The following is a 13,669-nucleotide window of genomic DNA, read 5'->3' as shown; positions in this document are numbered from 1 at the left end:
ATTGATTATGCCATTGATACCATAATTGACATGTGACCTAGATGGTACTCCATGATCTAGACCCACAAACGTCTATACAAAAGGGCACTTCTAACTTCTCATTTACTCAGTCACTTCTTACACAATTTGTAACTTTCTTTTCCGTCCAGCCACCCATTTAGTCCTGTTTTTCATTCAGTTTTTCATTTTTTCATTCATTTTCTTCCATTCATCTTCCTTTTCTTACTTGTCAATCTGGCCGAGCATGCATGCAGGACCATATTCCGTCTCAAGTCTTAAAATCATCCTGCCTGTGCAATACAAGTACTTTTGGCCCTATAGATACTGTCTGGCACACATGTATAGGTAGATACCTGTTTATTCATCCACACGTACTTTGTGGTTTTCGAAGCATATGCGTTCACTTGTTTCTATGGCACTAAAAATTAGGCGCATGGTAGATTCTCAGTTTTATATATACATGGAGGCACTATTGTGGTTTATAGACTCATACTGTTCAGAGTTCAATGGCAACCGTTGAATGTCCAACGCATTCGCCTTATTTTTGGCAATGCATACCACAATTCCCACATCGCCTCTGACACACGTAGTCACTCCCATCTTCCCATGCCGCACGGAGCCATGCACGTGAAGGACGGAACGTGCGCTGTTTGGAAAACATCACGTGACTTAAATCGCGAGCCTCACTCCAACGCTTTACCCCTGCAAGACCATTGTTTGTTCAGCGCCACCAGCTCGTAGAAAACTACTCACCCGTACTCTGGAGGCACACCAGAATTCTTCTACACAACAAGACTCAGGTAAAACCATATACAGGGTATCTTACTCTGGATGCCCCTGCTATTTCAAAGATAGTATCTCTAAAATAGACCCTCTGAATCTGGCGCACGAACATCCGCGTCCATTTACTGTACATTGCTTTCTCCTTTCCATTTAGTGTGGTGTCTTTTGCAACTTTCCACCGGAATTATTCGTCAATCTTGGATCATTCGTTAGCGCACCAAGGGGACAACAGGTCAGTTCAGTTTGTGTTTAACAATTTGTTGAATCGACTTCTTTCTAATTGAAATCACAATCGTTAGCCATACAGTGGATACCTATCATATCATGTCTGTGTGGTTCCTGTATGAATTTGCATTAGGGCTCAATACCCCTGTGTCACTACTCACCGGGTCTGGTACATATGTACCCCACAAACACACCTAACTTGAGATGTGTTGGTGCATTCATGTTCCTTGTGAACATTGCCAATTTTAAGTAATTTAAGTGGCAACTAAGTTATGTCATAAAACTAGGTGCCTCGATTGACACAAACCATATTTTGGTTTATATCTAGGTACTCTGGGCAGAAGTTGGAACTACTTTAGCATCTGCAGTGGGACGACAGTCACACAGTCACACATCTAGGACCTTTCCCAAGGAGAGAAGACACTCAAATTGAGGGTAAGACATTTATTACACCAGGCGACACAAAGAAAAACTGTGTAGCCTTTTCACAACTTGCCATTGTGTAGTGTCTCTCCTCCCCCTCACCTCCTTCCCTCCCGTTCCCTCCCCGTTCTGTATCCCAACAGACTGGTCCACCTGCATCTAAGGAAGCTATATTTAGCCACTCTCAACACCCACAGCGTCATTTTTGGCGAACTGTCCCAGCCCTGATGAAAGTGGTCTCTACCACTGAAACCGGTCGGCTTATTACAATACTGTATCTGCACAACTGAACGCAATATGCCAGAATACAGTTTGGTCAACCCTAATGAAGACAAGGACTGATCAAGGATCATTACTGTGTATCCAACACACAGAGATATAGAGAAAAATCCTCTCTACTATTAGCATCAAGAAAAAAAGGGTAAAAAACAAAAGAAGAATAAAAAGAAATTGACGCAAGGACCCTAGGTCTCAGATGTATCAAATACACCCACCTCCTAGTGAAGACAGCATCTAGGCATCAGTGGGGGTCTTTTAAGAAAAACCTGCCCTCAAGGGAAACCTAATAAAGACAATATTGCTTCACTTTGAGGACAGCCTTTTATGACAAACGACAAACGTTTTCCAAAACCTTTGTTTTTTAAGAAACTATTTCAAAGAAAAATGCCCAAATCCTAATGTGAAAACACAGATGTGCAACAGCCATTGGGCTAAAGTAGCGTTGGTACCCCATTCCGCCGAAAATCAGGGCCCTTGCGGGCTGGACCTCGCTCCCCTTGAGAGCTATTGTGAGCAGGACAGGATGCACAGCTGACGGACAGTGCTTTGGGACATTTACAACTGGAAGCCCCCACACAGCTGCAATTGCATGTGGACCCAATCCTTTTTAGTCCTATGTTTATGCTAAAATGCTATGTGCTGTCATTATGATAGCTTTATTTCTTAGTATAAAAATAATTTTGATTTAATAAGAAATGATAAAGCGTGGCGAAGGAAAGCCGTAAGACGCAAGAAATTAACGGTTTGCATTAAAAATGTGATCACTAACCGCATTAAACTGATTTCTAGACACAGGGCCTCATCATGAGTTGGGTGCTAACCCCAGCGTTATTACTGCCGGGGCTATTAGACCTACCGCCAAACTCCCCGGTGCTAATAGCCCCGGATCACAGGTTTGGCAGAACGGTAAATCCCCATTCCCTATTGGGCCCATTCGGTAACTTCCCATTCCCCATTGGGGCCAATGGGGAATGTTCAGCGCTATTACCGCTGGCGGTAATAGCACTGAAAATCAGCAAAATTGTGGCGGATTTGCCCCCAGCTCAGAGCTGGGGGAAATTTGCCAACCCTGTGATTTGGTAGACCCTTAAATGTGGCGGTAATAGCGTTATCGCCGCATTTAAGGGTTACCGCCAAACTCGTGATGAGGCCCATAATCATCTGGGCATATGAAGTAGGGAACGTTCAACACCTTTACAGCAAGGAACCAACGCAACCTCGGCTGAGAATGTGAAGTTTAAAGTCTTGTTTCCTTCGTGGGTGAATGGGGCGGGGCCTTGAGACTGTTGGCTTGTCCAATGGTGGTGGTCTTGTGAAGTTGCCTTGTGGTGTCCGCAGCCTCTGCTAACAGCTGTTTTCTTTAGGTTATTTACACTGTGAGAAACCCAAAAGATGTCCTCGTCTCTCTCTACTACTTTGCTCAGATGACCACCTTTTATAAAGACCCGGAGAGCTTCGAGCAGTTTCTTGAGCTCTTCCTGAAAGGAGAAGGTGAGTATCGAACTTGCGGACTCCAATGTTGAGGCCTTTTTAGTCCTCCTGGCTTATCCCTTTTTGCATCAGTTATTCTTTGGCTTGTTGCTTTTATTTATCCCTTTGATTGGCAGACACAAGACATATTTCAATATGACAATATTGAAAAAAGACAAAATTATGTTCCCTCTGCTCCACTTAGTGTGTGGGGTACTTACTCTCATAGGCCTGGGCCTAGGCACCCCTCTTTCGTCAGGCCGCAATACCCTGATGACACTTCTCTTCACAATGCACACATTTAAAGAGCTCCCCCACCATTTAAAGAGCACCCCGACCATCAAAACCTGTACATTTAGAAGAACTTCTTGCTGGAACCGACACATCACATCATGGTCACCAGGCTGGTGAGTCCATCACAGCCAGCTTGCGCGACTAAAATTACTCTTTGTGAGGACTCAACCATGAGGTGTACTCAAACCCTTCCTCCCCAGGGGCTGGACTCCCATTACCACATGCACCTTCAACTTGAGTCCAGCTCAAGCCGGTCCCATGCCTTATCTAATATGCCACAAACACGCGCATTTTTATACAGTGTACTATGAAGTTCTAATCCTACCTCATGCCTGAGAATGCATGTGTGCTGTACAAATGAATGTTTAGTTATTTGTCTCAAAACAAAAATGTGTATTGAAGTAAATGTATTTTTTCTCCAAAATCTACTGCATCATTTAACAGACACTACAAGCTTTTAGGTTTGAATACTAAAGAGAATGGAGAGCTTAAGCATATTTGTAAAGGTTTTTAAATATATAGTTTGATTGTTAATGTTTGTCAACTACACAAACCTTTCCCAATTTCATTTAAAAGACAAATCAAATTACACAGCAATACTTCAGAATCACAATGCATTTCTTTCTACTATTATTTCAGACTACAAATGCACACCCTGCTAAAACGAAGTATAAAACCTCAAATTATTTTGTGGAAATCTACATAATGCTTAAATAACAGAAATGCGATGGCCTTCACGAAATCTATCGCACATTCATAAAGCAAAAGTGTTTGATAAAATGTGCTAGGTTAGGAGGAATTTAGAGAGATCAGCTTGTTGTCCTCCGCGCCCTGTTTCATCCCATAGGTTTATTGGAGTGTCGCATGTGCGTGAAAAGTGAACGGAGAAAAAGGTTCCTCAAGTCCGTTTGATATGTTCAAGTTGGGGCTTTCACACAAACTTATGTGCCACTGGTCATACAAAATCACTATGTTGCAATTGGTTAGCTGAAACTTTTTTTGAGTTTTATTTTGAAGTTTCGGCCCTCTATGACGACAGGTGTTTCGGCATCTTTTGTCTTTTTCAAATCAGTGCAGTAACATTACTTGGATTAAATGTAATTTCTGTTTTAGCAGTTTGCATGTCACGGGTTTAATCCCTCCTGCAAATTCTCTATCGTGGTATTTCGCGTCGGCTCTCCGTGAGACATAATAATGTCAGTACTATTTTCGCTGACTAATTGATAATCATGCCAATTAGCAACAATTTTAAATATCACTGTTTTAGCTGGGCCGTTTAAAGGTTTTATCCTAATTTTAATGAGATCTTCAAGGTGGACCAATTATTTCAAATTGAAAAACCCAGATAAGTAAGTTTCTTTACAACTTCGATTTTTATCCATTCCCAAGCGCCATCTAAACATTTTCAGTTCCCTTTCTTTGTGGATATTAAGATGTTCGATTTTTTTTTTTTTTTTTTTGGTGTGTGTGTATTTACAGTCAAGCTATTAGGCTTTGGGTATTCTTCAAATGCATTTGGCTTACACTGAAGCCTAATGGGACACTGATTGAAAAACAACAAATCCTCTACATAAATTAGCACAATTAAGTTGCAGATGTGCAAGTGGTATTGGAAAGGAATTGGCCTTATCTCAAAGATTTTGGACGTCTGCTGAATAATGGAAATGATGTAAGTATACAGCCCTGGCACAAGCCACTCTGTATTTATAGGTTTTGATAGACCACCCTCTGATGTTAGCTAGAACTCGATGTTCGTTTCAGAGTGTAAGCGCATAATGGCTTTTAGAAAGCCTTCAGGGATGTGCAGCTTCTTAAACGAAAGCAGTTCTCTATTAGCTTTATCGTAAGCTTTCCATAGACCTATATTTTTTGTATACATTTTTTACTTTACTGCCGCAGACCAAAGATTACACTAATTTTAGCAACATTCCATTTAAAGCTGTTCCCAATTTTAACCCCACTTGAAATTTCGAGAGAATTAGGTTATTCCTTTGCCAATCCTCATTATCTTTAAGAAGGATGGATGCAAACATTTCACTCGAACTGGAAATTGGTCCATAGATGGCAGGATCCTAGCTCCCTGTTTGTAAATAGGTACCACTATGGTCACATGCCACCATAAAGGAAGTTCCACGGTTTCCAGAATATTTTATTTATTTATTTATTTATTTATTTATTTATTTATTTGCATTTGTATAGCGCACTTAAAGCCCAGAGTCATCGAGGCGCTGTTACATGAGATTTGTACGAATTTTGAATTAGTCGTGACATGTGACCAATGTGGTCTCTTAGGTACAGGTACATTGATAGTGGGTGACTTCATTGATGACAGGTGAAGTACGCAGTTACATATATCATTACATTTTACATAGCAGAACTTTTAGTATAGTTTGCATCGCAGTCCTTATTACAACATTTATAGTAGACTTGTAAAGTTTAAAGAAGAGCTTGGTTTTGATTGCTTTGCGGAATGCTTGGTGGGACTCTGTCATTCTTAGGTGAGTGGAAAGGGCATTCCAATGGTGGGTGGCTATCGTGGGAAAGCTAGAGCCACCGGTGCAGACTTTCCGTGTCTTGGGGGTGAGGATCATGTTAGAGTAACCTTTGCTCAAAGGTCTGGTAGAAGTATGTCTAGTGATTCTTTGGGCTAGGTATATTGAAATAGGGTCTCAAGAAAAGACAACCAGAGTCCTGCATTCAATTGTAAGACCTTTGGCAGAATATTATTGGGTCCAGCTGCTCTACATTTTTTTCATTCTGTTAATTTCAAACACAATTTCTTCCGCTGTTATGTATCCCTGACAGGCATCCAATGCTCTACAGTCAACTTCATTAAAGCCCAACTCCTCTGTTCCGCTCTGGTATATCTGCCTTCAATGCACTATCCACTTGTCTTCATTGACTACAGTCATTAAATCATAATCCCTCAGTCTTCCACGTGGCTGACGGAGAATCCCCCAGCTCTGTGCTGAATTCCTTGTAACCTTTTGATTGTCCCTAAATCATGGGACTTAATCCAGTTATAATATTGTTTGCAGTGCTCTTGAACATCTAGCAGGATCATCCCTGTAGAGCCTACGCATTAGTCTTAATTGTGCTCTTTTGTCTCATTTATTTCATCATTTATTTCCCTCCAGCACTCTGCGATAATCAAGGTTTCTTTTATCTGTCTTCAATAAAAGTTCCTTTTTTAGAGCTTATGGTAATGAAGCTTACTAAAAATACTTCCCACTATTCTCTGTATTAACGGGCCCTTTACATGGTGTCACCCATGTTCATGATTAAGATGTCTTAATGATTGCAAGTTTATATATTGTACTTTTACTACATAGACCTGTTTAACACTTGTTAGCTGAGACAGAAATCTTTTTTGAGGTCCATCCCGCCTGCCCGAATTAATGCTACAGAATAGAAGGGCATGGTCACTCACTTTTGTGAATGTCGAGGAGTAGGGGCAACAGAGTTCCAAAAGAGAAATAGAGACGAAATTAAATCTATTTCGGAAATCATATTACCCCCTATGCCATGTGCCCCTATTGGAATTCTCTATAGGATCTTCCAATTGCAATTATTCCAGCTCTCATATGGCCATTAATTGATTCCACTTTCTCCATGTGTACCTCCTAGGGTCCCCTTCGACATTCCTCTTTGGATTCCTAAACTTGGAGTGTTGAGTGACATCAGAATCAAAAATACAGTTGCGGTCGCCTGCAATTACAATGTTTAAGTTGTTACAATCCAGCATCCTATTAGTGATAAGCTTGCAAATCTCCTCTGCTAAAATAGTAAAAGCTGTTGACTCAGGATTACAATAGCCGTTTATACATATGCATTTCTGAAGTGCAGTTTTCCATTAGGCCAAAGAAGTTTAGCACCAGAATGGCATCTAGGGGGTGCACAATTTGTTCAGTAAATTTGCCTATTTCTGGTTAACTGTAAACACTAACCCACCACTGGGATTCCCCCTAAAACCACACTTTGCCAGAACTGTGAACGTGTTGAAGCCATACAAGATTAGAGGCTTAGTAAACTAAATTCTTCCAAGTCTGGTATGGAACAATCAATTGTACAATCGTAGTTAAAGCCCCTACAATTCCAAGACATTTAATTGGTCTGTGGCTAAAGGTAAATCCCTTGGTTACCGCTTTCTACACCCATAAATCCCAGTCTTCTGGCCTCATTCAGTCCAAGGAGCGAAGCAATAAAGACCAATCACACAACTTCCCATCCTCTGAATCATTTCCTGCGAAGCACGTGACCTTTCTTCTACTATTACCATCAGTTACACAATGTATTATTGCTGGTGTTGGTTTCTCCACATTGGATATTTTTTCATTGCCACAAACATTTCTCTCTATTACACCTTTGGGAAATTTGAGGTACGGTAACCTCTACACATATTTGTTGTAACTCCTCCTTGTTGTTCGAAGTTAACCATGCCCCTGTTTTGGAAGAAATGTTTACTGCTATTGTTTCTTTGTACAGCTCAACAAAGTCAATGTATGTGGAAGTTTTTGTTCTTAAAATAGAGCTGTGGCTCAAAATAAGATTTTCAATCTATTCAACACTTGATCATCCAGATTATTCCAAATGTATTTGAATCCAAGTTTCCTATCTGCAGTACTTGTAGTCTTATTGGTGCACACTGTTTTGATCATCTGAATTAAGACTTGATTCAACAGTTTGACCAGTAATGCAATCTTATTTTTCGAGGTCTCTAAACCCTCAGTTTATTCAATGATGCTTAGTTCTAATTCATTGTTGGGCTCTTTTTCAGGTTTGTGGAAAAGATCCATTGTGTCATTTTTGTTCCTATCTTTAGAGGTTTCATTTTTTAAAAATGTTGTTCCCTCTTACCTTGATATTTGATGAGTCATTAGACTTTTCAGGAGAAATCTCAGGTAAAGAGATACCTTTTAAAAAAGATGTTGCCATGCTTTTTATTCAAAGTATCCTTTTTTTAATATCTTTTTTTTCTTGTTTCTTCGTCGTAGCACACGTACAAACCTCACATCCCTTTGTCCGAGATGGAAGAAATATTTGATCTTAGACTCAGCCTATCTGTACCAGCCACCATAACAAGATCATCCTCCAATGGTTCATTGTGTTCAGTGTTGGTCCTATACCTTTGCACAGGAGTTACTACCGCTTGAAGAGTAGATGACTCCATCCTCTGTGCTCTTCCTGGTTTCAAATTCTGATCAATTTTGTTCTCAAAAGTTGACAATTTTGTATTTGCCCTGACATCAGCATGGATATAATCATATCATAAAGTTGCACAATTGTTTGTAAAACCTAGTGTAAAGCTGAAATGGAGGTCAGGCCTAGACTCTTTTATGCAAGCTGGCTAGATGTTGGTCCCATTCGACCGATGACCGGGAGCGGTCTTTGCTGGAAATAAGTAGAGAAGCCATCGCCTAGATGCAAGTGTGACCTTTCCGAGCAAGGCTTGACTTGTTTCTTGTCTGCGTTCAAGTTTTCGCCTGATTAATCTATAAAATCTATGCGACTTAAAAAGAATGCATCCAATGGGGTTGTTTTTTGTAGAGAGATGTGATCCAAAACCTGTACGATAAAAATAATCCAAGAAGGCCAAATAATCACTGCACTGCTTTGCAAGGGAAAACAAGGTTTATTATATGCAAAGGTCTCTAATGGTCCCATAGAACTGGACTGACACGGAGCTCGTCACATCCCAAGATGTTACAAGTTATATAGCGGAAAACTGAACATTATCATACATAGGTTACAAAGTCATGTCACCACCCTCATTGGCTAACAGCCACATGACATACTAATATCCACTTATAGTTCCTTGATGTATTGGCCACACCTTATCTAAGTCCATTCCCCTATGCACGTTGCCCACTACATAGTCACTATTGAATCCTAGTACATGATTAGCTAACAGGTATATTGATCTACTAATAAATCTCAACTGTCACGTGATGTGCACCCCAACCCAGACATGTTCAAAGTAAGACTGGCGAGGCCAACTCTGCTTTGATAAAACAGGCCTTCTCATTATACTAGACACCGCGACACACACAAGCTGCACCTCGCCCTTGGACTAAATTTCTGGCATCACCTCTGCTTCTCCTATCCAAAATCACAGTATGTTCCAGACACGGCTCCCCCTAATCTGCTTCAGACCACAGGCGCTCACTAATGACGTAACCAGAGCACCACTCTTGGACTTCAATTTCAGGGATTTATTTGCTTTGGTTATGCATCTACTTGTAGTTCAAATAGGATGGCCACTCCTTGGGTGAGGGCAGTACTGCTCTAAATCTTCGCCTGGCCTGTTGGCATCACAAGACCTAATGCCCTGTCATGAATTTGTCCTTCAAAGGGCACGTCCCTAGCTGCCCGCCCCGTGTCTAACATTCCACTCCGACCACCTGAGATTCCTGCTGCTGGAAACACCCAACCATCAAGTATAAAAGTCAGAAAAAACATTTATCAAATGAATCAATTTATTGGTAAGTCCTGCGGCACAGCACAGTTGGCTTAATTCATGAAGTTGCCAATAACCAAGACAAATTGAGCTTTGGTGAAGAGTCTGCTTTAGAAATGTTCTTCATGGACTCCACAATTTCAGTCACAATTCAGAACACCAGCAACTGCCACCCTTTTCTGTCCCTAAGCATGCGCTGACACCTATTGGCATTCTGAAATACCTACTGGGTATTTTCATAATAGGTGTTGTGCTTTTATTTAACAACAATTGTGACAAAGAATTTCATTTAGATACTTCAGTTGAGGAAATCTTAAAGGAATACATGGCTTTTTACATACACTCTTTGTAATGTCTGCCTTACTCAGTGATTTCATTGCAGAATATTCACCAGACACATTTTTCTGTGCACAATATTCATTGCCAAGAATGTCACCTACAATATACAATAAAAAATAAGGTATAGATAGTAAGTTTGAGAAGCGGAATCATGATTTTTAGGAGTGGGTATTTAATAGGGTGCTTCGTGGTAGGGAGGAATTTAAAAATAGTGAAAATTCATATAATAAACATTCTAGGATAAATAAAATCAGGGCTAAAAACATATGGATATATTTTTTGTCTCCAGCAATCAAAATCCTCTGTTTAAATGCTCCTGAGATGCTTTGCAATGCTTATATGGCCAACATCTCCTTCATTGTGATTACAATGTATTTGATGGTAATACAACACTAATCACTATTTATCTCTTCCGGACTATATTACGAAGAATAAGCTTCTAATGAGGTTTTCTTCTGCTTACCAATGTTCTTCCTGTTCCAGCACTATACCTTTGCTAAAATGCACGATGCCAGTGTAGAATTCGTTGCATTTATTATGGCCATTCTTGCCTTACTTCAATTACCAGGGACTGCTAGTCACAACATTCCTTGAAATACACTGAGACCCACTGGCAACGTTGATTGTGTCGTTTAGAACATGATTCCCCAATGTCGCTGTTGAAGTTTCCCAAAAAACGACACACGCTTCACGCAGTATTGCCGCCTCTGGCTCCTGATGTTATTGATTTAGTTAATAGCTGGCCATTCCATTGGTTTATGCTAATCCCGCAGTCTGACAAATGTACTAAGGGCCTCATCACGAGTTCAGCAGTGCAGTAATTCTGTTATCGCCACATTTTTGGCTGGTAATGGAATTACTGTCATTTTTACAGCACCACCTGAGTTCGGCGGAAAATTGGTGGATTCATCGCCAGAAAGTAGTTGGAGGTAAATCCTCCACATTTCCTCCAATTATCGGTGGATTTACTGTAGCCGAATTATTGCTCATGGTAAATTCGCCGAAATACCCATAGATTCCGATGGGCTCCAGAAATGGGGAATTACACCACCCCACCTCCACTCGTGATCCTGTGGTAAAACCATGGGACCAAGTGGCGCTATCAGTCATTTATTTTGGTGGTAATTCAGTGGATTTACAGCTGTATGACCACCAAACTCAGAAATTGGCACTATGTGCCATGACAAAGAGTATTTGTCATTGACAGTGCACACTAATGGTTCAGGGTACGTAACTGCTTGACACTTAATAGGTAATGTGTTTTTGAAACTTGAGGTGCAGGGGAGAAAAAATGGTCTTGGCACAAAACCAGAATTGCTGAAAGAAGAGGAAGTAAGAGGATCCAGATTGGGAGCCCTCCCGTCCCCTGCACACTGTATAATATTGTCAACAAAGACATTCAATAAATTACGTACAATTTTGCATGTGCAGTATGATCAATAATAATCAAAAGAAATCTCAATATGAAGAAGGTAGAGAAATTTAATTTTGACAAGAACAATGTACAATAGTCATTATTGACTGTCGGTCAATAGGCATCAAAAATGCAAAACATAGCAAAGGAAAGTATCCATAGATTAGACTGTGCTTGGCTGACGCGTTTCGAGGTGAAATCCTCTTCTTCTTGAGCCTATTAGCACTCTGACACAAATGAACTGTTCAACAGAAAGTGGAGAAAAGAAAAGGGTTTTTTTTAAAAAAAAGGAGAAATGGATATTTTCCATAATTCTGTATAACGAGCATCACATAACACATGTTAGAAGAGAAATAAAACCAGTGCCGCTAATTAAAAAGCAATGCTTTAAAGAATTGGTCAAGTGATAATTCTCTACCGAACTATACATTCAATGCATAGTTCCTAAATCACATATTTCTACTAGCCACTGTTATGGAGAAGGAGGACCCGGTGAGCACCAACTCAATAGAACACTAATTAGGTGGAAAATCCTGTTGAACTAAGGGTGATGAGGAATAGACCTTCTAGAACTCGTTTGACCAAAGTAGTGAAAATAGAGACTTACTCATGCAAATGTCCCAACGGGCATTCAAATGCAGGGAAGTATGAGTGACCGCAGATCTATGGGACGTCAATATGTGGAGCTTCTATATTTTTATTTCAGTGAAAAGCGGCATGCGCTCCCTAGTGAAAATGTGATATAAATGTGCATTACATTTTCGTAGAAACTAAATGTTTAGATAAAGCACAAAACATGAGTGTTTACATTCATTACCTGGTATGGACTGAAGGAGACTAGTCAAGGGTAATAGCATAAAACATGCTTGTCGCTTCAACATTGGTCGCAGGAAGCGTTAGTAGCTAAATATAGAATGGAGCGTTGTTCCATACAGTGGCCCGTGTGGGTTATCTGTGGACAAGTGGACACATAACGTCATTGGCGAATTCGCTCAAAAAGTGATTCTGAATGCTCCGTGAGAACGGAAAAATTACCTGTCTCCAAGCGGCGTTCGTCGTTTCCAAAACAGGTTACGCTCAGGGAAGCGTAGTGGTTACCATAGAAATTCAAGTCAGCGAATCACGTGATGATGATCGTGATACGCTAATGAGCACGTAAGACTAAGGGAGTGATGAAGATAAAAAGCGGACTAAACAAAACTGGATGTTCAAGTCCGAGGTCCATCTTGTGACGGGCAATCTTCAGTAAACAGTAGTGTGAAACTTAAATAAGTGTTCTAAGTAGGTGTGAAGCGGGTGCTCCTTCTCCAAGACCAATTATCACATAATCGTTAATTACAAAGAATATTTAATTGTGAAGCGCCCCAAGTGTCCCCTAACGACGAACTCGCCGTTGTTAAACCGATTAATCATGTGTGCCGGTACCATTCATGTAAAGAGATGAACAAGTCACTGCATTGATAATTATGTTCTTCATCAAAGCTACATCAATTATATACAGATGGAGGTGACCGCAGTGGCCACTCATGAATTATGATTTAAGGAAAAAGTATCAGTATGTGCCATGACAATCACACAAACTTAGCTAGGAGCAACAGGCACTTATAAGAAATGTGTAGAATGCATATTTCACAAGCAGTTAACCTTGATGTCCTATAGTCGGTGCTATTGTCCTTGACTGGATTCAATTTGTTAAAATAAACTCACACTGACATTTCAGCAAAAAAGGAAAGGAGACATTTTATAGGCACATTAAACCTTTGCAGTGCGATGTGCTGATGATATAGCAGTGGACTTTGGAAAATAAAACTGTTCTGTGCTTGAATATAGCATTCATATAGGTTCCAGAGCGGACAAAGGAGAAACAGATAAATTAATAATAAATAAATAAATAATAAAGGCAACAAAAAGTGGTAGTGCAGCCAGCAAGTGGCAAGTGCTGGGTTTAAGGCAGCAGACAGTGTAGGTCTGATAAGTGCGGGAAG

General features: G+C 40.4%; 1 protein-coding gene and 1 long non-coding RNA gene across 2 annotated transcripts in view; one reads left to right on the top strand and one right to left on the bottom strand.

Annotated features, from left to right (window-relative positions):
- Positions 1–13,669, top strand: part of LOC138526786 (sulfotransferase 2A1-like) — a 248,725-nt gene that overhangs the window by 130,539 nt on the left and 104,517 nt on the right. Inside the window, exon 4 of the mRNA XM_069637478.1 lies at positions 3,075–3,201. Coding sequence (XP_069493579.1) covers positions 3,075–3,201 — 127 coding nt within the window. The remainder of the gene's footprint in view (positions 1–3,074; positions 3,202–13,669) is intronic.
- On the bottom strand, positions 11,735–12,352 carry LOC138526798 (uncharacterized). The gene is made up of 2 exons (XR_011283738.1): positions 12,292–12,352; positions 11,735–11,925 (listed from the first exon to the last, which is right to left on the bottom strand). It is a non-coding gene; the product is annotated as an uncharacterized lncRNA (long non-coding RNA).

This window comes from Ambystoma mexicanum, chromosome 1q, assembly GCF_040938575.1.
Source record: "Ambystoma mexicanum isolate Mex_15411 chromosome 1q, UKY_AmexF1_1, whole genome shotgun sequence".
In the NCBI taxonomy this organism is placed as follows: Eukaryota; Metazoa; Chordata; class Amphibia; order Caudata; family Ambystomatidae; genus Ambystoma; species Ambystoma mexicanum.
Note: the sequence above shows the minus strand (reverse complement) of the source record. Positions and strands in the feature narration are given on the sequence as shown.